Source organism: Dipodomys spectabilis, unplaced genomic scaffold (assembly GCF_019054845.1).
Source record: "Dipodomys spectabilis isolate Male_0828 unplaced genomic scaffold, ASM1905484v1 ptg000329l, whole genome shotgun sequence".
Classification (NCBI taxonomy): Eukaryota; Metazoa; Chordata; class Mammalia; order Rodentia; family Heteromyidae; genus Dipodomys; species Dipodomys spectabilis.
The window spans coordinates 4524236-4544358 of NW_024871006.1; the positions used below are offsets into that span (position 1 = coordinate 4524236).

A 20123-nucleotide genomic window follows, 5' to 3' on the forward strand; every position below is an offset into this window, starting at 1 on the left:
CTCTACCACTTGAGCCACAGTGCCACTTCCAGTTTTTGGGTGGTTAATTAGAACTAAGAATCTCACAGACTTTCCTGCCCAGGCTGGCTTTGAACCGTGATCCTCAGATCTCAGCCTCCTGAGTAGCTAGGATTATAGGTAAGAGCCACCAGTGCCCGGCTACTTACATCTTTTATACTGTGGCAATGGAAACACAAAAGAGAAGGCACAGCACTAAATAGAGTCAATGAGTTAAAAGTGGGGGGGAGGTGTGAAAGAGAGATGGAGGGGTTGTGTTTAATCAGAGTATATTGCATATATGTTCAGAAACATCCTCCTTTGTATACCTAATACATAGTAACTTTGAAAAGGTCAGGGAAAATGTTCTAAAGGGAGAGCTTAAGGTATACCTTTAGGGTGTGTACTTGAATGCTGACTTTATTAGTGGAAAGAACTTTAAAAGCACAGAGAAAGTTTGGGCAAAGAAGCAGAGATGGGAAGTTCTCTGACATGTTTAAGAGACTGTAATACATCTATGTGGTTTGCCTGTGAAGAATCAGGCCTGAAAATGTATTTCTGAGTCAATTTATGAAGAGTTTTGCAGATCAACTGAAGGTTTAGATTTGTCTGTTTGCAAAGATAGCCTGAAGATTTGGGGTGTGCAACCATTAAACTGGCTTAGACACAGTTAAACCAACCAATAAAATGGCTTTTTTTTTTTTTCCTGGTTAGGTAGTAAAATACCATCTTGTTCAGCTATGAAGAATTTTAATTACATGATTAAATTCATTAATAAGGGGAAGGGGCTTTTACTTCCCAGGACCAGCCATGACCCCTTTCCAGTTTTATAAACAGATTTGAGAAAGAAGAAGAAAAAAAGTCTTCCAGACTTAGATCTCTGGGAAAACAGAAGTAAATACTGACAGAGGCTTGCTTTGTTTTCCCAAAGGAGATCTCCCAGGAGATTTTGCTAATTATCTTAAAAACATTTTTTTCAACTTGTTTTTCCCTTTAGATTTCAGCCAAGCTAAGGGTGAAATTTGCAATATCATCTTAGATTCTCCAATTTTGTTAGTCCTGAGGGAAATTTCCCTCCAAAACTGTTCTCTAGGCATTTGCTGCCTGCATGGAGAAGGAACTTAAAAGAAAGGAGAGTGTGGGCAAAGGACTTTTTTTTTCCTCCAGAACTTTAATTCAGAACCATAGATTGTCCCTTACGCGTCCTTGCTCACAGTTGGCACTCTACCACTTGAGCCACACTTCCAGCTTGGCATTTTTGCTGGTTACTTGGAGACAGAGTTCGCAGACTTTGTTTCCCTGAGCTGGCTTCGAACCACCAGTCTCAGATCTCAGCTCTGAGCCTCATAGGATTACAGGTATGTACCTGCCCAATAGAAGGCTTCTTTTAAGAATAGTGTGGGGAAAGAAGGAAGAAAGGGAAAATTCGAGGGTAATTTTTTTTTTTTAATGAAAACGAATCAGGGCGAAACTATGGCCAGATCCTCGCCTCTGACCTGGAACATAACAGACCAGAGCTGGCACTGTTAAGACCTTAATGGTATTAACATAGGATTCCGCCAGGCTATCAGAGGGGCGGTCGCGACTACAGCCCGGCACGCGCCCTGGCCAATAAGAAGCTGGGATTCTCCGCCCCTCGCGAATTCTGGCCAATCGGCGCCTGGAACTTTAGCGTGTGTGGGCCTGCGCCCTGTGGTCCGGGAAGCGAGGCAAGCCCCCTTTCGAGTTGCCAGTAATGGACATGGCTGCGGCCCCCGGAGGAGGAGACTCCAAGTGAGGAGGGGGCTGGGAGGGAAGGACGCGGGCGATCCAGACCGGCCCCGGGCCCCGGTAAGTACGCCAAGGCCCGTGGCCCAGAATTAGGGAGCAAGGGGGCGTGGGGCCCGGCCTTCCACGTCCTCTGGATTCTCTCCCGAGGCGCGGAGAGTCGGGGGTGTGTGTGCACCCAGAGCGTGGCTTCAGGGGGACCCCCTTCGTGGAGGGACTCGGGGGAGGGGACTGCCTCCTCCCCCCCCCCCCCCCCGCCTTTGGCCGCTTCCTTCCCCCATGTCCCCAGCCCTCGGTTCTTTTGGTCCTTGGGGGCTGAGGGGGGGGTTGTCCCTCGTCCAACAAAGGATCCCTGCCTCAGTTGTTCCCCGGGCCGGGGGCCGCCAACGCCGCTGCCCCGCGCGCGGACTCGGGGACCCCCCCCGGGGACCCCCCCCCCCCCCCGCCGGGAGACCGTTGTCTCCCGGGCGCGCGCCCCGCGGCCGGCGGCGCGGCCAAGCCTGGGGTGCCCGAGGGGGCGGGACGACGGCGAGCGGCGGGCGACTCGGGGGCGGGCGGCAGTGCTGCCGGTGACGCGCACGCGCGCGCGCGCCCGGGAGGCCTTCGGTGCCGCGCTCGGGTTCCTCCCGCGGCGCACGCCTCGAATCCGTGTCCGCGCCCCCCCCCCGCCCCCCCCCCCCGTCCGCGCACGTCGTGAGCTCCTGCCCCGAGTGCCGGGTGCGCACAAAGCCCGGCCCCCCGTCCACCGGTGCGCGACTAGGGGAATGCACGCGGGCCTACTCGTCCTTCACGTCCCTTCCCGGCTCGCCCACCCGCTCTGTGTTTGGAGACAGGATCTCTCGCTCCACCACAGACCCGGCAGGCCTCGAACCCAAGGTCCTCCAGCTCCAGCCTTCCAGAGGGAAGCGCCACAGTTGACAATGGTGCCCCGCCTCACCCAGCCTCTGCCCTTTTTGAGGCTCTTGGTGGCAGGGGAGGAGGACTGTGGTTTTCCTTTGAGTGGATTTTTCTTGTATTTTTTTTTCATTGTGGGGGAATGACAGTTTCTCACCCTTGACCCAAGAAGCTCAACTTTAGTAACATAGTTCATTGATTCCCTAGGAATTAAGAGGTGGCCTGTAATTCTAGCTACTTGGGAGGCTGAGATCAGAGGATCATGATTAGAAGTCAGCCCAGGCAGGAACGTCTGTGAGACTCCCCAACAAATCACTCAGAAAAAGCTGGAAGTGGCCCTGTGGCCCAAGTGGTAGAACTTTTTAACCTTGAGCACAAAGAAGCTCAGAGACAGCACCCAGGCCCTGAGTTCAAGCCCCATGACAGGGGGAAAGAAAAAGGTGAAGATGGGCTAAGTATCAATGCCTTATGCCTGTAATCTTAGCTACTTAGGAGGCTGAGATCTGAGGATTTTGGTTGGAAGTCAGCCTGGGCAGGAAAGCCCATGAGACACCGATTAACTACTCAAATTGCTGGAAGTGGAGTATTGTGGCTAAAGTGGTAGAGTGCTAGCCTTGAGTAAAAAGCTCACGAACAGTGCCCAGGCTCTGAGTTCAAGCCCTTAGTACTGCCCTCTTTCCCCTAAAAATAAAAAAATAAAAAAGGGAGGGCTGGGAAGGTGGCTCAGTGGTAGAGCGCTTGCCTTGCATGCCTGAGGCCCTGGGTTCGATTCCTCAGCAGCACATAAGCAAAAAGAAAAAAGCCGGAAGTGGCGCTGTAGCTCAAGTGGTAGAGTGCTAGCCTTGAGCTGAGGAGCTGAGGGACAGCGCCTAGGCCCAGAGTTCAGGCCCCACGACCGGACCCAAAAAAAATAAAAAAATAAAAAAGGGAGATGGAAATGAGGAAGGCAATCTTTTTTTTTTTTAATTACTTTATTGTTTTAGTGCAGGGTTACCTTTACATATGTCAGGTAATAAGTACATTTCCTTCCTTTTGCATAAGGGAGGGCTTAAAGTTTTCATTTTACGTATCTGGAGGTCTTGTGTTTGGGGAGGTTGAGGACTGGCTAGGATCCCCCAGAGTCAGAGTAGAATCCTAGAATCCAAACTCTTGAATTCTTTACCCCCCTAAAGCCTGCTGTTTCCCAGGTGTGATCTGTGGAAGTCACTCTGGCAGGGTAGTTGTGACATTACTAGAATACTGGATTACAGTGTATGTTGCCATTTTCTCTTCCTTTCTTTTTGTTGTTGGTCATAGGGCTTGAACTTCAGGGCCTGGGTGCTGTCCCTGAGCTCTTTTTGCTCAAAGCTATCACTTTGAGCCTCAGCACCACTTCTGGTTTTCTGGTGGTTGGTTAACTGGAGATGAGAATCTGATGGACTTTCCTGCCTAGGCTGGCTTTAAACCTGGATCCTCAGATCTTAGCCTCCTAAGTAGCTAGAATTACAGGTGTGAGCCAATGGGGCTGCATTGGGTTCTTTATACATTTTGTATTTGTTAACTTTAAGTAGCCATTGGGCAGTTCCTATGTTGATTTCTTTTTTGTTTTTCTGTTTTTCTTTCTCCCTCTGTCTGTTCTTTCCCCCTTTCTTCCTCCTCTATTTCTTCCTTCCCTTCCTCCCTCCCTCCCTCCCTCCCTCCTTCCTTCCTTCCTTTCTTCCTTTCCATTCTCTCTCCCTTCCCTTCTCTCCTTCCCTTCCCTTCCTCCTTCCCTCCCTTCCTCCCTCCCTCTCTCTCTTTCTTTTTCTGTCACTCTTTCTGTCATTTCTTCCCTTTCTTCCTTATCCTTTTTTTTAAATATCCTAAAGAGGATGTGGTGTGCACACCTGTAATCTCAGCACTTAGGAAGTTGACACAGTAGGATCTCAGGTTCAAGCCCAACCCAGATTACCTAGTGAGAACTTGTCTCAAAACAAAACCAACCAACCATGTGTTCCATGGAATAAAAGAAATTGGAAAGTCCCTGAAAATATTAGAACATTCTAGAATGTAGACTATCATTAATCATGGAACAGGAGATAGCATGTTTGGATAAAATCAACAAATGCCCTGCAGTTTATTCCACCTTCCAACTTAGATCTAATTCTTTGCCAATAGTTCTCTTAGAGCTACTCCTGGAAAATGACTAGGTGATGTACTGAGCTGGGAGGTAAAGTACAAACTATTCATGATTACCAGCCCCCAAATAGCTGGAGAGTTAACTGTCCTTGAACTCCCACTCAGACACTCCCACTCCTTGTTTGTGGTGACTGGACTTCAGAAGATTAGACCTGGAGAGTCAGGGCTGCTAGTGGTGAATAGAAGAAAACCGAAAGCAAGTCATATTTCTATTTTGAGAAGGTGCTAAGGAGTGCCAACTGGCATGGGCAAATCAACCTTTTGAAAATTTAATGCAAGCCGGGCGCCTGTGGCTCAAGCCTGTAATCCTAGCTACTTGGGAGGAGGATTGTGGTTCGAAACCAGGCTGGGCAGAAAAGTCTCTGTAAGACTTATTTCCATTTAACCATTCAAAAACGAGAGGTGGCACTGTGGCTCAAAGCGGAAGATCGCTAGCTTTGAGCAAAAGAGCTCAAGGACAGCGCCCAGGTTCTGAGTTCAAACCCTGTGAGTGACCAAAAAAAAAAAAAAAGAAAGAGAAAAAGGAAATCTAATGCCTGTACAACAAATGAGAAAAGAAAATCCAATCTGAAACTGGATGCTGGGCCTATAATCCTAGCTACTCCAGAGGAGATCTGAGAATCGCAGTTCAAAGCCAGCCCAGGCAGGAAAGTTCATGAGACTCTTATCTCCAATTAATCACCAGAAAACTGAAAGTGGAACTATAGCCCAAAGTGTTAAAGCCCTGGCTCTGAGCAGAAAAGCTCAGGGCCAACACCCAGGCCCTAAGTTCAAGCCCCATGGCTGACAGAAAAAAACATAACAAACCAATCCTTTGGATCATTTCTTCCTCTACACTGAGCTCCAGAAACAATGAGAAGAGGGTAATAATACTGCCCATACCCAACGCTTTATTTAACTCAACCTGGTCAGTCAAATATGAGCTCTTTTAAATGTTTTTCTTTTTCTTTTCTTTTTTTGTAGGTTGTGGGGCTTGAACCCTGGGCCTAGGCACTGTCCCTCAGCTCTTTAGCTCAAGGCTAGTGCTCTTCCTCTTGAGCCACAGCGCCACTTCCAGTTTTCTGGTGTTTTCATTGGAGTTAAGAGTCTCACAGTCTTTCCTTCTTGGGCTGGCTTTGAACCATGATCCTCAGATCTCAGCCTCCTGAGTAGCTAGGATGACAGGCATGAGCCACCAGTGCCCAGCTTTCACTTTTTATTTCTCTTAATTTTTGGCAGTACTGGGGTTTGAATTAATACTTGCTATCCAGGTCATCTACCACCTCAGCCACACCCCTAGCCCTTTATTATATTTTTTTTGGATGGCATCTTACCTTTTTGCCTGTGTTGGCCTAGACTGTGATTCTCTTTCGTGGAGCTGGAACCACAGGTGTGCACCATCATGCCTGGTTTGTTGGTTGATATGGAGGTGGTGGGGAAGTATCTTCCTAACTTTTTGCCCAGGCAAACCATAATCCTCCCAATACCCACCTCTGAAGTAGCTGGAAAGTATGAGCTCTTTCCATCACAGTGGGAGCTGGAAAGAGACAGAGCCTCTCTGGGTTGGGCTTGGCACTTACTAGTGAACCTTGGCCAGTGTTTTTGTCTTGTTGTGTCTGTGTTGTTTTCACCAAGGTATCTTTTGTGGCTGAAAAGATAGTCTCCTTTAAAAAATATTGTCTAAACCCTAGTTTCCTAACAGTCCTGTGTTTGTTTATAGCAGGACAGGTGAACTAGAGGTTAGGCCACTACTGAAACAGGAATGTTTTTCTTCTGAAAAGACCTGCCAGCTCCAATGTGTGGTTTGGTGATCAGCGGTTTGTATAATAATCAGCTTTGCCTGTGGCTGCTGAGACAGTGGGAAAGAGTACAGTCACATGGACCAGCGAGTAGGGTCAGAGCCAGATTTCCACCCGACTGATGCCATATAAGAACAGGAAAACCTCATACTGATTGCTTTGAGTGTGTGTGTGTACATGTGTTCGTCTGTGTGCACGTGTCTTAGGGTTTGAACTCAGGGCCTGGGTGATGTTTTTTTGCTCAAAGCTAGCTCTCTACCACTTGAGCAAAGTGCTACTCCGTCTTTTTTGGTAGGGAGATATGAATCTCACAGGCCTGATGCTGGTGGCTCACACCTGTAATCCTAACTACTCACAAGGCTGAGATCTGAGAATCATAGTTCAAAGCCAGGCCAGGTAGAAAAGTCTGAGAGACTCCTGTCTCCAATTCGCCACCAGAAAACTGGAAATGGCAAGGTGGATCAAATGTTAGAGTGCTAGCCTTGAGCAAAAGAGCTCTGGGACAGTGCCCAGGCCCTGTGTTCAAGCCCTACGACTGACAAAAAAGAAAGAAAGGAAGAAAGGAGGAAAGAAAGAAAGAAGGAAAGAACGAGAAAGAAAGAATCTTACAGACTTTCCTGATCCAGACCTCAGGCCTTAGTTGCTTTGAGTCTCACTAGCTCTAAAAGGTCAGAAGGGACAGTAGTTAAAGAAGGAGAACCTTGAAGGACTAAAAGCATTTGAGAAGCCAAAATTTTTAGTGTAATTAAATGATCCCAGTTTTTATAATTTCAGAATATTTTTTTGTGCCCATACTAGGACCTCAAGTTCTCCTTTAGCTTTTTCCACTTGAGGCTGGCACTCTACCACTTGAACGACAGCTCCACTTCTGGCATTTTGCTGGTTAATTGTAGATAAGAGTATCATGGACTTTTCTGCCTAGTCTGGTTTTGAAAGCCAATCTTTGGATCTCAGCCTCTTGAATTTCTAGGATTATAGGCATGAGCTACTGGCACCCAGCTGAGTATTCTTGAAAAAGACATTCATGGGGGGGAGGGGGGAGGCTGGGAAGGGATGTGAAGGGTAAACAAAGGAGGAGGCTGCAATGCTTGGTAAGAAATGTACGCATTATCCTGCCCATGTAACTGTAACTCCTCTGTACAGTATGTTCACAAATAAAATAAAATTAAATTAAAAAAAAAAAAAAAGACATTCATGATATCAAGTCTCCCTTTGCTGCAAGTTGGACAGAAAATTACTGAGAGTCATTAGGAAGATGTTACTGGAGCGAGAACTAAAGCTAGGTGACTCCAAGAGTACCAACTCACCTTCATCTGGCAGGAGATCAAAGAAAGGGAGAATATGTTTGTTAACCCTAACAGAACCTGTTGCAAAATCAGAACCCAAAGTTTGCTAACTGACTGTATATACATATATGTGTATGTGTGTGTGTATATATATACAATAGAAACAAAAAATATATGTAATATTATATATACTCTCCCTGCCTCCCCCCAGTCCTCGGGCTTTGAATTCAGGGCCTGGGCACTGTCCTTGAGTTACTGTACTCTAGGCTAGTGCTCTACCACTTGAGCCACACGGCACTTCAGTCTTTTTCTGAGTAGTTTATTGAAGATCAAAATTTCATGGACTTTGCCGGCCAGGCTGGCTGAGATCTCAGCCCCCTGAGTAGCTAGGATTACAGGTGTGAGCCACCAGCACCCAGCTATGTCCCGTGTTTTGTTTTTTTTTTTGTCCTGGGGCTTGAACTCAGGGCCTGGGTACCAGGCTAGTGCTTTATCACTTTGAGCCACAGATCTACTTCTGGTACTTTTTTCTTTCTCTTTTCTTTCTCTTTTCCCTCCCTCCCTCCCTCCCTCCCTCCCTCTCTCTCTCTCTCTCTCTCTCTCTCTCTCTTTCTTTCTTTCTTTCTTTCTTTCTGTTGTGGGGCTTGAACTCTGGGCTTGGGTGCTGTCCCTGAGCTCTTCAGCTCAAAGCAACGCTCTACCACTTGTGCCACAGTACCACTTCTGGTTTTCTGGTGGTTAATTGGAATAAGATGATAAGATCTCATGGACATTCCTGCCGATGGCTTTGAACCATGATCCTCAGATCTCAGCCTTCTGGGTGGCTAGTATTATGGGTGTGAGACATCTGTGCCCAGCTACTTCTGGTTTTCTGGTGGTTTATTGGAGATAAGAGTCTCAGGGAGGGCTGGGAAGGTGGCTCAGTGGTAGAGCGCTTGCCTTGCATGCATGTGGCCCTGGGTTCGATTCCTCAGCACCACATAAGCAAAAAGAAAAAAAGCCGGAAGTGGCGCTGTGGCTTAAGTGGTAGAGCGCTAGCCTTGAGCTGAGGGACAGCGCCAAGGCCCAGAGTTCAGGCCCCATGACCGGACCCCCCCCCCCCCAAAAAAAAAAAAGAGTCTCAGGGACTTTCCTGCCTGGGCTAGCTTTATACTGCCATCCTCATAGCTCAGCCTCCTGAGTGGCTAGGATTATAGGTGTGAGCCACCAATGCCCAGCTATGTTCTTCTTTTTTAAGACAAAATTGTATTACATTGTAGGAATATACTGTTATTTATCAGTAAGTGGCTATCTGGGATTCTTCTACTTTTCAGCTATTGTGAATGAATAACACCATTATAGACATATACAGAGAGAGGGAGAGGGAGAGAGAAAGAGTGAGATTGCTGATTTTTTAAAAGATATATTCGATACATTCATATGGTTAGAAAAGCAAAGGGCAGGGGGCTGGGAAGGTGGCTCAGTGGTAGAGTGCTTGCCTTGCATGCCAGAGGCCTTGGGTTCGATTCCTCAGCACCACATAAGCAAAAAGTAAAAAGTCGGAAGTGGTGCTGTGGCTCAAGTGGTAGAGCGCTAGCCTTGAGCTGAAGAGCTGAGGGACAGCGCCCAGGCCCAGAGTTCAGGCCCCACGACCGGACCCAAAAAAAAAAAAAAAAAAGAAAAAGAAAAGCAAAGGGCAAAAATCAAAGTACAGGGCTAGGAAAGTGGCTCAGTGGTAGAGCGCTTGCCTTACATGCATGAGGCCCTAGGGTCGATTCCTCAGTACCACATAAGCAGAAAAAACCAGGACTGTGGATCAAGTGGTAGAGCGCTAGCCTTGAGCTGAAGAGCTGAGGGACAGCGCCCAGGTCCAGAGTTCAAGCCCCAGGACAAAAAAAAAAGAATCAAAGGTACAGCTGGGTACCAGTGGTCATGACTGTAATCCTAGCTATTCAGGAGTCTGAGATCTGAGGATCCTGGTTCAAAGCCAGCCCAGGCAGGAAACTTCATGAGACTCTTATCCCCAATTAACCACCAAAAAAGCTGAAAGTGGAGCTGTGGCTCAAAGTGGTAGAGTGCTATCCTTGAACAAGAAAGCTCAGAGACAGTGCCCAGGCTCTGAGTTCAAGCTCTAGGACTAGCACACACTCAGAAAAAAGACATTCAAGTCTACTCATAGCAAAAGGAATCTTCCAGGTGGTTCACACCTGTTGTCCTATCTACTCAAGTGGTTGAGATCTTAGGATTGAAGTTTGAAGCCAGCCTGAGCAGAAGAGTCCCCATGAGACTCTCATCTCCAATTAACCACTCAAAAACCAGAAGTGAAGCTAGGATTTAAAGTAGTAGAGTGCTAGTCTTGAGCAAAAGAGCTCAGGGACAGTGCTCAGACCCTGAGTTCAAGCCCCGTGACTGGTGCCTGGCAGAGATGTAACTCCCTCTTGCTGGGAAAAGGCACCTTTGTTAATGCAGCCTACATGTTCATGAACTTTGAGTGGTTCTGCTCCCATATTGAAACTGGGCCATTGATGTTTTAAGCTGCTTGGTCTTAGGGCTTAATACTTTTCTTAGTTAAATTGGGTCTATTGGAGTGGGCTCCTCATATTGTCCTGTGGAGATTTCCTTGGATTGTGACTTTGATCTTTCCAGGTTTCTGCTACCCAAGAATTTGATTAGCATACCATCTGTTTCCTCACCCATGTCATTGATAAAAATATTGACTAGAATGCCATCCAGGAAAGAATCCCGTGGCTTTCTATTAAAAATCTCCCTCTAGCTTAGCATTGATTATTATTAGTTCCCTTTGAGGCATAGCTACTCAACTGAATATGGATCCACTAAATGTGTTTTGCTGTGGGACAAGGCTGAATGCAAGCCTAGTTAATGCAGACTGTTAGAAAGGGTTAAAAAGACAGCCAACCCCTTGTCCCCCTCAGCTGGAGCCTGGAGGCCCTATTTGACTCTGTGTGTGTATGTGTGTGTGTGTATGTGTGTGTGTGTGTGTATACATGTATTCATGCGCATGCACATGTGTGCACATATGCTCAAGGCTAGCACTCTACTTGAGTATAGCTCCAGCTATACTTGAGCTATATAGCTCAGTTCCAGCGTTTTGGTATTTAATTGGAGATCAGAGTCTCACAGACTTTCCTGACCAGGCTGGCTTTGAACCGTGATCCTCAGATCTCAGCCTCCTGAGTTGTTAGGATTATGGGCTTGAGCCACTGGCACCTGGCTCTTTTGACCTTAGGTCTGAGCATCTACCTTTCCTATTTTCCATGGCAAAGGAGGCTATGGTGATTTTCTTCTTACTCTTCTGCCTGACATTTCTTTCCCTTCTCCCTCAAATCTATTTTCTACCCTCCTAAAATACTAGGACCTCCTCCGAAACCTTTAGTGATTCCTTTTATATGTGGCCATATAAAGCCTGGGAAATTATGTGGTATGTATGTACGTGGTGGAATGAACAGGAGCTGCCCGTGGCCTGTCTGCATGTATCGATAATTTTCTGTGACCTATAATGATGTTATAAATATCCAAATGGCCCTTGGCAGCAAAAAGTTTCCCCTCCCCTGCGAAAACCTTTTTTGGTCTGGCCTTCAGGCCTCCATGTTGGCCCTGATTGCTGCCCCATGTGGTCTGGCATCTCTTAGCTCTAGCCTTACTCAAGATTTCTGCTTACATCAAACAGAGCTGATGACCTTTCTTTCTTCTTTGGTGCCTTTTACATAATTCTTACAGCGCCTCTGTGAATTCAGGTAGTGTAATTTCCTTTCTAAGAGTAAGGATGTAGAGGCTCAAAGGGACATATCATTTGCCAAGATCATTTGGTGTTTGATACATGTTGAAGCCAGGATTGGAAGCCAGGGATATTTTTTTTTTTTTTTTTTTCTTTTTTTGTTTTTGGGTCCGGTCATGGGGCCTGAACTCTGGGCCTGGGCACTGTCCCTCAGCTCTTCAGCTCAAGGCCAGCACTCTACCACTTGAGCCACAGCGCCACTTCCGGCTTTTTTCTTTTTGCTTATGTGGTGCTGAGGAATCGAACCCAGGGCCTCAGGCATTCAAGGCAAGCACTCTACCACTGAGCCACCTTCCCAGCCCCGGAAGCCAGGGATATTTGGCTTTGAAGCCTGTGCGTTTCTCACAGGGGACCATGGGCAGAACTGGCCCTTTAAGGATTCTGCTCCCGATTTCAGGTCAGACCTTTCAGAACAGCTCTCTCCCAGAATCCCATGTGTGGGACGATGGGAAAACAGAGACTCTTAGAAAAAAAAATGTCATGTTCCTGGCTGCCCCCTGCACTGTTGTGGTTCTAGCTGGCCGTAGAGTTATTTCACTCTTGCGTTGGTGGATAAAGTGTAACAGGCACAATCCCCCTGGGACACCTGGGGTCTTGCCCTGTGCAACACCTCCGCTAGCCCCTGCTGGGAAGGGGTGTCATGGGGACCTCAGCCATAGCTGTAAACAGCCAGATTCGGAGAGAGGCCTTGGGGAAGAGGAACTTGGCCTCTTAGGATCCCATTTCAGTTGGCTGCCAAAGACTGAATGTCAAAGCTCTGCAAGGTCATGTTCAGCGTCACTGTCTGTCTCTGACCTGTGAGGCTGGCTCAGCTTCGGAGGTCCTGGCTGACAGGCGGTAGTAGGGAGAGACTTGGCAGTGCCGCTGGCCAATGACATCAGCGCTGTGCTTGCTTGGAGGAGCTGGGTGGGGAGATTTTGGAACGATGTTGGTGACTGCAGACCTGAGCCCCCTGGCTGGCCTCTGGACACAGCTTCTCTTAGTGTTTCTCAACAGCCCTTTTATGGGTCAGTTCTCCTGGGTTTCTGATGGGCTCTTCCTAACGAGGCTTTCTATAGTCCTAGAAAGAACTGCCCTCGTCAGCAGGTTAATGCTTTTCACAAAGAGAAGTCACCTGGCACCAGACCAGAATGACTCAGTGTCATTCTTTACCCTCCCATGCCCCGATCTGAGACCATGAAAGCTGTGCTGGCTAGAAGGGTGAGGGTCCAGACTTGTGTGGGGGAAGATGGAGGCAGGTGGCATGCCTCACGTGTACAAAGCCAGGTGCTCTACCACTAATCTGTACTCCAGCCTCTGGGCTAATCTTTGTTTTCTGGATAATTGGCTGACCTTGATCAGACTGATTGTCAGATTGGCCTGCTCTTCCTTGCAGACCTCTGCCCAGGGGCCTGTTGAGCCCTGCTGTCCTCTGCATGAGAGGCTTAGTGGCCATGGGCATGTGTGTGTGGGTGAGCATGGCACACATCTCCCAGCATGTAGGAATACAGGGTTATTGATGTCACAGCACCGTGAGCTTATGATACCTCGCTTCCATCCTATCCTCTCTCCTGCTCACTTGCTGTTCCCTGATTGTTGTAATTAGGGTCTAGGTGACCTTATTGCTAACTTTAACCCTAATTTTTTTTTTTGGGGGGGATCCGGTTGTGGGGCCTGAACTCTGGGCCTGGGCCCTGTCTCTCAGCTCTTCAGCTCAAGGCTAGCGCTCTACCACTTGAGCCACAGCGCCACTTCTGGCTTTTTTCTTTTTTCTTATGTGGTGCTGAGGAATCGAATCCAGGGCCTCAGGCATGCAAGGCAAGCGCTCTACCACTGAGCCACCTTCCCAGCCCCCTAATTTTTTTTTTTTTTTTAATTGGTGTTGGGGCTTCAACTCAGGACCTGGGTGCTGTCCCTGAGGTTTTTTTTTTTTTTTTTTTTTTTTTTTTTGCCAGTCCTGGGGCTTGAACTCTGGTTCTGGGCACTGTTCTTGAGTTTCTTTTGCTCAAGGCTAGCACTGCACTCTACCACTTGAGCCATAGTGCCACTTGTTGCTTTCTCTGTATATGTAGTATTGAGGAATCAAACCCAGGGCTTCATTCATGCTAGGCAAGCACTACCATTAAGCCATTTCCCCAACCCTTTTGTTGTTGGTGGTGGTGATGAACTCAGGGCCTGGGTGTTGTCTGTGTGCTTTTCTGCTCATGGCTAAGCACTCTACCACTTTGAGCCACAGTGCCGCTTCTGGTTTTCTAGTGGTTAATTGGAGATAAGAGTTTCACGGACTTTCCTGCCTGGGCTGGCTTTGAACTGGGATTCTCGTCTCTCAGCCTCCTGATTACAGGCGTGAGCCACTGGTGCCGGCTTTTTTTTTTTTTTTTTTTGATAGTTAATTAGAGATAAGAGTCTCATAGACTTCTTTGCCTAGATTGGATTCAAACTGCAATCTTCAGATCTCAGCCTCCTAAGTAGCTAAGATCACAGGCATGAGCTACCAGTGTTTGACTTAACCCTAGTATTTATATTTCTGTGCCACTATTGAGGCTCGAACTTAGCACCTGGATGATGTCCTGGAGCTTTTTTATTCAAGACTAGGGCTCTACCATTTTAGCCACAGCTCCACTTCTGGCTTTTTGGTGACTAACTGGAGATAAGAGTCTCATGGACTTTCCTGCCCTTGGCTGGCTTTGAATCATGATCCTTGGATCTGAAGCTTCCTGAGTAGCTAGGATTCCAGGCCTTAGCTACTGGTGCTGATATTTAACCTTCAATTAAAAAAAAATGCTGATAAACCAAGGCTTTTCCTGTGTGCTGGAAGTCAGTGATTAACAGAGTACACATGGAGCTGAACACAGTGTGCCACTGAAAAAGATTGAAAGAGAACACTCGCTCCTCCGGTTTCCTGTGGAGACCTCTCCCTCCTGTCCTCCTGGAGTGGCCTTGTAGGAAGCTGCCTGCTTGGGGAAGTGCTGCTGAGGACAGGCCAGGGGTGCTGATGGCTCATGGAACCAGTTCTCTACCCGATCCCACCCTATGGCTTAGAGAAGACTGTCTATTACACAATAGTTCCCCAGTCCCATAGCCTGACTTACGTGATTTCTTCCCTCTTCTTTTTTCCCCCCAGATGCTGAGACTGAGGTAGACTCATTCACTGCAGTTTGTTCATGTTGGCGAGTGCCCTTCCTTCTGGGGGTGACTGCATTCATCTGGGCATGCCTGCAGTACCTTGGCCCCATGGACCTGAAGGAGAAGCATCTGGTGGGCCCTGCTCTCTTGTCATATGGCTTGTCTTGTAGAATGTTGTCTCTGTACAACCCCTTCTTCCCCCTTGTCATCTGGGGCTATGTATGGAAAGGGAGAGAGAAAGTGTGGTTCTGAATTTGGGAACTGTGACCCCGATCCCTTCTAAGAGAATAGCACTGCTTGGCTGAGAAGGATGTGGGGTACAGGGCAGATGAGTTAACACAACTGCACAATGGCAGGTGGTTTTTTGTTGTTTGTTTTTTTTTTAAATTCGGGTTGGTCCCAGGCCAGTCTTGCTCTTCTTGCCCAGGGCTGTATAATTTAGTTTGTTTGCTCTTTGCTAGGGCTGTGCCCCAACCTGCCTGGCCTGAGCTGAGGATTGTGAGGAACCCCTGTCTGTGGTTAGGGAGCACCTTCCCCTCAGACGCCACACACAGCTGCTTAACCATCTGGGGTGAACAGCCAGGTGGCCCAGGCTGTTGGTGATTGGCCCCGCCTCCAGGTACACTGCCTTTGAAGGGAGGCCGATTTGTCAATATTCCTCGCCCATCCAAATACGGTCCCCGAGGAATCCTAGTGTATCCTCCTTGCTGCTGCACACCCTCCTTATAGACCTTGGTTCCTGCACACCGGCCTTCCCCCAACGGGTCAGGGGGCTTCACACACCCCATTAAAACCTGCAGTGTGAACGAAGCCTCCATTCCACACTGCTTCCACCCATCAGCCCAGTGTCACTCCCTACCTTGACTTTCCCTCTAGTGATTTCTGAACAGTTGAGACTTGGGGCATACATACCATATTGAGGCAAATCCCAACCAAATCCTTATCTGCACTGCCTAATTTAAGCATGATCTTCTGCAGCTAAGTCCTCTTTCCCCTTCAGAGGTCCCTGCTGTGAGATTCATGGTGGCCTCACCATCATGCTGGCCATACTCTGTTGAAGTGCTATGTATTGTCTGTTTCAGTATGTGAGCTGCCAGGGCTGAGTCTGGCATGTAGCAAAGGCTTTGTAATATCTGTTGACTTGAACCTCTGCTCAATGATCTTGCCAAACAGAGCTCAGGGAAATCTGGAGAGGGAGGGATGGATCTACTTCCTGTGCTTCTGGTAGAGGCCGGCTGACTTGAACTCACAGCAGGTCTGTTCACGCTTCCTTTCACAGCCATTTCTGGCTGTTCTGCAGGAGCTTACCCTAGTAGTGACTGATAGTAAGAGAAAGCAAGCCTGGTGCCGGTGGCTCAGGCCTGTAATCCTAGCTACTCTGGAGGCTGAGTAAGCCAGCCTGGAAAACCGGAAGTGGTGCTATGGCTCAAAGTGATAGGCACTAGCCTTGAGCTGAAGAGCCCAGGGACAGCACTCAAGCCCAGAGGTCAAGCCCCATGACCAATGACAGAGGGGTGATGGTGGCAACATTTGCCTCTTTCCTGGTCTGGATGTCAGGGTGCTGTCCACAGATGTTAAGTCCTATTCAATCCCAGGGAGGCACCTCAGAGGCTCTGATCTGTGTAATGCAGTGGCCTACTTGAGTGCCTCCCCCAACAGAGAGCAGTATTGTCCTCTGGTTCCAGCCTGTTGCTGGAACACCAGGGCCTAGTGTATTAGGGAAACCAGCTTCTGTGGTGGGAGGGGCTGGCGTTATGCTTGAGAGCCACTGCTGGGTAGCTGTCAGGGCCATTTTTTGCTGGAGGACTTCCCTGTTCTCTTTTTCTTTCTGGATAGAAGCGTCCTGAACTAGAAAGCCTCAGCAGCATCAGTAGCAGACATACTTACGGAGTAGTGACTTTGGGTTGGCAGCGTGCTGGGTGCTGAGGAGGTGGCCTCTGGCTGGTAGAGAGGACAGTAGGTGAGGATCAACACCACCAACAATTCAGTAACAGGACTTCATGGGGTTTCTACCTCAACAAGGACTTTCCAGTTGCACAGTGGGTCTCTAAAGGTGAGCCTGTGACCAGGACACTGAGAAAGTATCTTAGAGCCAGGTACTGGTGGCTCACGCCTGTCATTGTAGCTACTCAGGCAGCTGAGATCTGAGGATCACAGTTCAAAGCCAGCTGGAGCAGGAAAGTCTGTGAGACACTTATCTGATTAAACACCAATGAGCTGGAAATGGAGCTGTGGCTCAGGTGGTAGAGTGCTTCCTTTGAGCAGAAAAAGCTAAGAGACAGTGCTCAGGCTCTGAGTTCAAGCCCTAGTACCTGCACAAAAAGAAAAAAAAAAAACAGAAGAAAGTATCTTAGAAAAGTGGAATTGGAGCTAGGCGCAGTGGCTCATGCCTGTAATCCTAGCTACTGAGGAGGCTGAGATCTGAGGATCGTGGTTCAAAGCCAGCCTGGGCAAGAACATCAGACTCTTACCTTCAACAAACCACTAGAAAACTGGAAGTGGCGCTGTGGCTCAGGGACAGTGCCCAGGCCCAGAGTTCAAACCCCAGGACCAACCAAAAAAAAAAAAAAGTGTGATTGAGCTGGTGCAGTAGCAGTTGGTGATCTGATGGCCTTTGGGTCCCAGGCTTAGCCAGCATTGGTTTGGTTGTTACTGGATGACTTTTGGCACCCCTCCTCCTCCTCTTTTAGACCTGCCAGTTCTGAGCCTGTCTTGAAGCCCCATCCACAGCAGTGACAGCCCAGGCTCTACTTCTGAGGTGCAGGGCTCCACTTTCCTGAAGTGGGTGATGGGAGGAGGGCAGAGGGGGGAGAGGACTGTCCTGATGCCCATTCCTCCTCCATGCTGTCCTCCTTAGGACCTGCCTCAGAGTACCAGCTGACCTGTGGTTCCTCTATGGGTAGGGGACTGGCAAACTGGCATCTTTCTCTTTAGCGACAACTGACAGTTTCCCAGTGACCTGTGTGGAAGCTGACCCTGTCCACCTCCCTTTCCTGTTTCCCAGAGAGACTTCCTGTCCTTAACCTCTGGACTGCCCAGCCCCTCCTCTCTGTCCCCATTCAGCTCTGTATTTGGCAAGGGGCTCCACAGGGAGCTCCACAAGCGCGCTGGGGGAGGGGAACGCCTGGCTTGTGCTTGTGGGGTTTGCTCTTCCCCTCCCTGCAGCTCATGATGGTGTCGTCTAGGAGACAGAGGGCCCTGGAGGCATGCACTCAGCCTCCAGCCTGCCCTCCACTGGGGGACCTGGTAGGCTGTCTGGACTCCCTGGGGTGGAGCAACCCCATCCTAAGGACAGCCTGGCATGTGCAGAGAAATGTCCCACCCCCCCTGCGGTGCCTCAGTCCCTCCTTCATCCAGAGGGCTTGTTCTGAGAGTCCGATGGGGGGCTGACAGCCATGCTTTTGGAACCTCCCACCCCCAATCCACCAGGCCTTGCTTGATGCCCCAGGGAACTGGCCTCTTTCTGCCTGGGAGAAACAGCCTGGATGTACCCAGGCAGCCCCTGATCCCAGCAGCCATTGGGTGGGTATGTGTACAATGAGTTCTTCCCCTCATGGCTTAGCTGCTGGTGGGGTGTCCCTGCCACCTGGGGGGAGGGTGCTGGCTTCCTCCTTCCAGCTGGCTCTGCTTTCTGCTCTCTGCTGGGTTCTTCCTTCCACGAGCTTCCTGGCCCTTTGCTCTTCCCTCCTGGAAGTTCCTGCTGGAACCTTCCCAATGGCCAGCCTTCTTCCCCTCCACACAGGATGTACTGCTATTAATAAGGCACCGCTTCCTTTCGCCCTCCCCGTGCCCCGCCATGCTCTGAGTGACTGGGGAGTTTTAGGGGTGATGGGTATACCCAAGGTGGGATTTCCAGCCTCATCTGGTGACCTGGAGCTAGTGGACAGGTAGTCTAGGAAGAGAGCCTGTATATGTGTCCCTAAGTCCTTCTGTATACCAGCAATAGCTCTCATAGACCCAGGTTCTTGGCAGCTACTCCTCCTGTCTGTCTGTTCTTCTGTCCATCTGTCCATACTCTGCATATCCTCTGTACACCCTGCAGTGACCTTCTCTAGAGAGGGGCCAAGCTTCTGGGCATCTGACAGAGCATCAGACAAATTTTCTCCTCAATGCTTTCTTTTTTTCCCCCCTCCCTTCCTTCTTCCATCTCTCTCTCCCTCCCTCCCTCCCTCCCTCCCTCCCTCCCTCCCTCCCTCCGTCCCTCCGTCCCTCCCTCCCTCCAGGGCTGCTGTTGCAGCCTGCTGCCACCTCCTCCTCCCTCCTTGAATCTGCAGCGTGACTGGAAATAGGCTGAATTAATCAGCAGATTGAAGGTCTGCTCGGCTGTGCCTGGTTCTCTACAGCATTGGGCTCATTGCTCACACACACACACACACACACACACACACGCACACACTCACACACGCTCCAGCCTGCTCCCCTCTTCTCTCACGCTCTTCTTGCCCTCCCTCACCCACTCTGCTGGCTTCCTGCTTTGCCCCTCCTTCTCTCTTCGAGGGCTGTGTTGGAAGTTGCTGTAGCTGACTGCTGGTCCCTCGGGCTCTGCCCCATGCTCTTCAAGCAGGCAGAACTATGGATGCCCCAGCAGGGCAAACCCAGCACAGTGAGTATTCCAGCCTTCCAAGGCTTCCGTGGCTCTTTGAATGATGTCTCCTTCCTGCTTAGTGAGGGTGTTTCGGGGGAGGTGGGTTAGTGCTTGCCAAAGGAGTTCTAAAGATGATGCAGGCTGGAAGGCAGACTAGAATGAGTGTGGGGATCCAGCACTTTGAAAGGAAATTGAGACTGAATCAGAAAGTCAGCAGTATTTTGGAACTGTTAGCAAGCTGCCTCATTCCAACCATAGGAGGCCTGGAGCTGAAGCCTTCCAGAGGGACATTCTCCCAAGGGGTACTAGGTCCCAGGGCTCTATGTACAGGTGACAGAAGCTTAAGGCCTGAATGCCATCCCTTTTTAGAGCCAGAGAAGGGACCTTGGATTTCACAGATCCACATGGTAACAGCAGGAGCTCTGGGGCTGGCATGCTTTCCTCCTAGGTCTTGGTGGCTGGAGGAACTGGGGAAGAAGAGAGGTGAGAAAGGGCTGAGGTCAGTGTAAACCTGGAAGGAGGAGGAAGAAGAGGATGTGGCTCTGCTCTGCCTTTGATTTCTCCGGCTGCAGACAAGTCCCGCTGTGTCAAACTCAGAAACACGAGAGTGGCTGAATCTCAGCTTTGATGACTTGAGAATTGTACCGAGCTGAGCTTTGAGTCCCTCTCCTTCTGCCTGCACTGACTAAGAAGGCCATGATGGAGGAATCTAGAGGAGGGGGCCGCAACCAATCACAAATTGGTTCTGCTTGAAATGGGTCAGAGTCTAAATTAAAAAC

The 20123-nt window shown here is 49.2% G+C and overlaps 1 protein-coding gene across 7 annotated transcripts in view; it reads left to right on the forward strand.

Annotated features, from left to right (window-relative positions):
* The first annotated feature begins 1746 nt into the window (after nt 1-1746).
* Tmem94 (transmembrane protein 94) overlaps nt 1747-20123 on the forward strand; it is a 41065-nt gene continuing 22688 nt past the window's right edge. For 6 of the 7 annotated variants that reach the window (XM_042702554.1, XM_042702559.1, XM_042702560.1 and 3 more), the window contains exon 1: nt 19272-19362. In XM_042702554.1, the coding sequence (XP_042558488.1) occupies nt 19309-19362 (54 nt within the window). In that variant the 5' untranslated portion in view covers nt 19272-19308. Of the gene's footprint in view, nt 1828-14757; nt 14892-19271; nt 19363-20123 lie in introns of those variants that run through there. The other variant, XM_042702558.1, reaches the window with a different exon arrangement.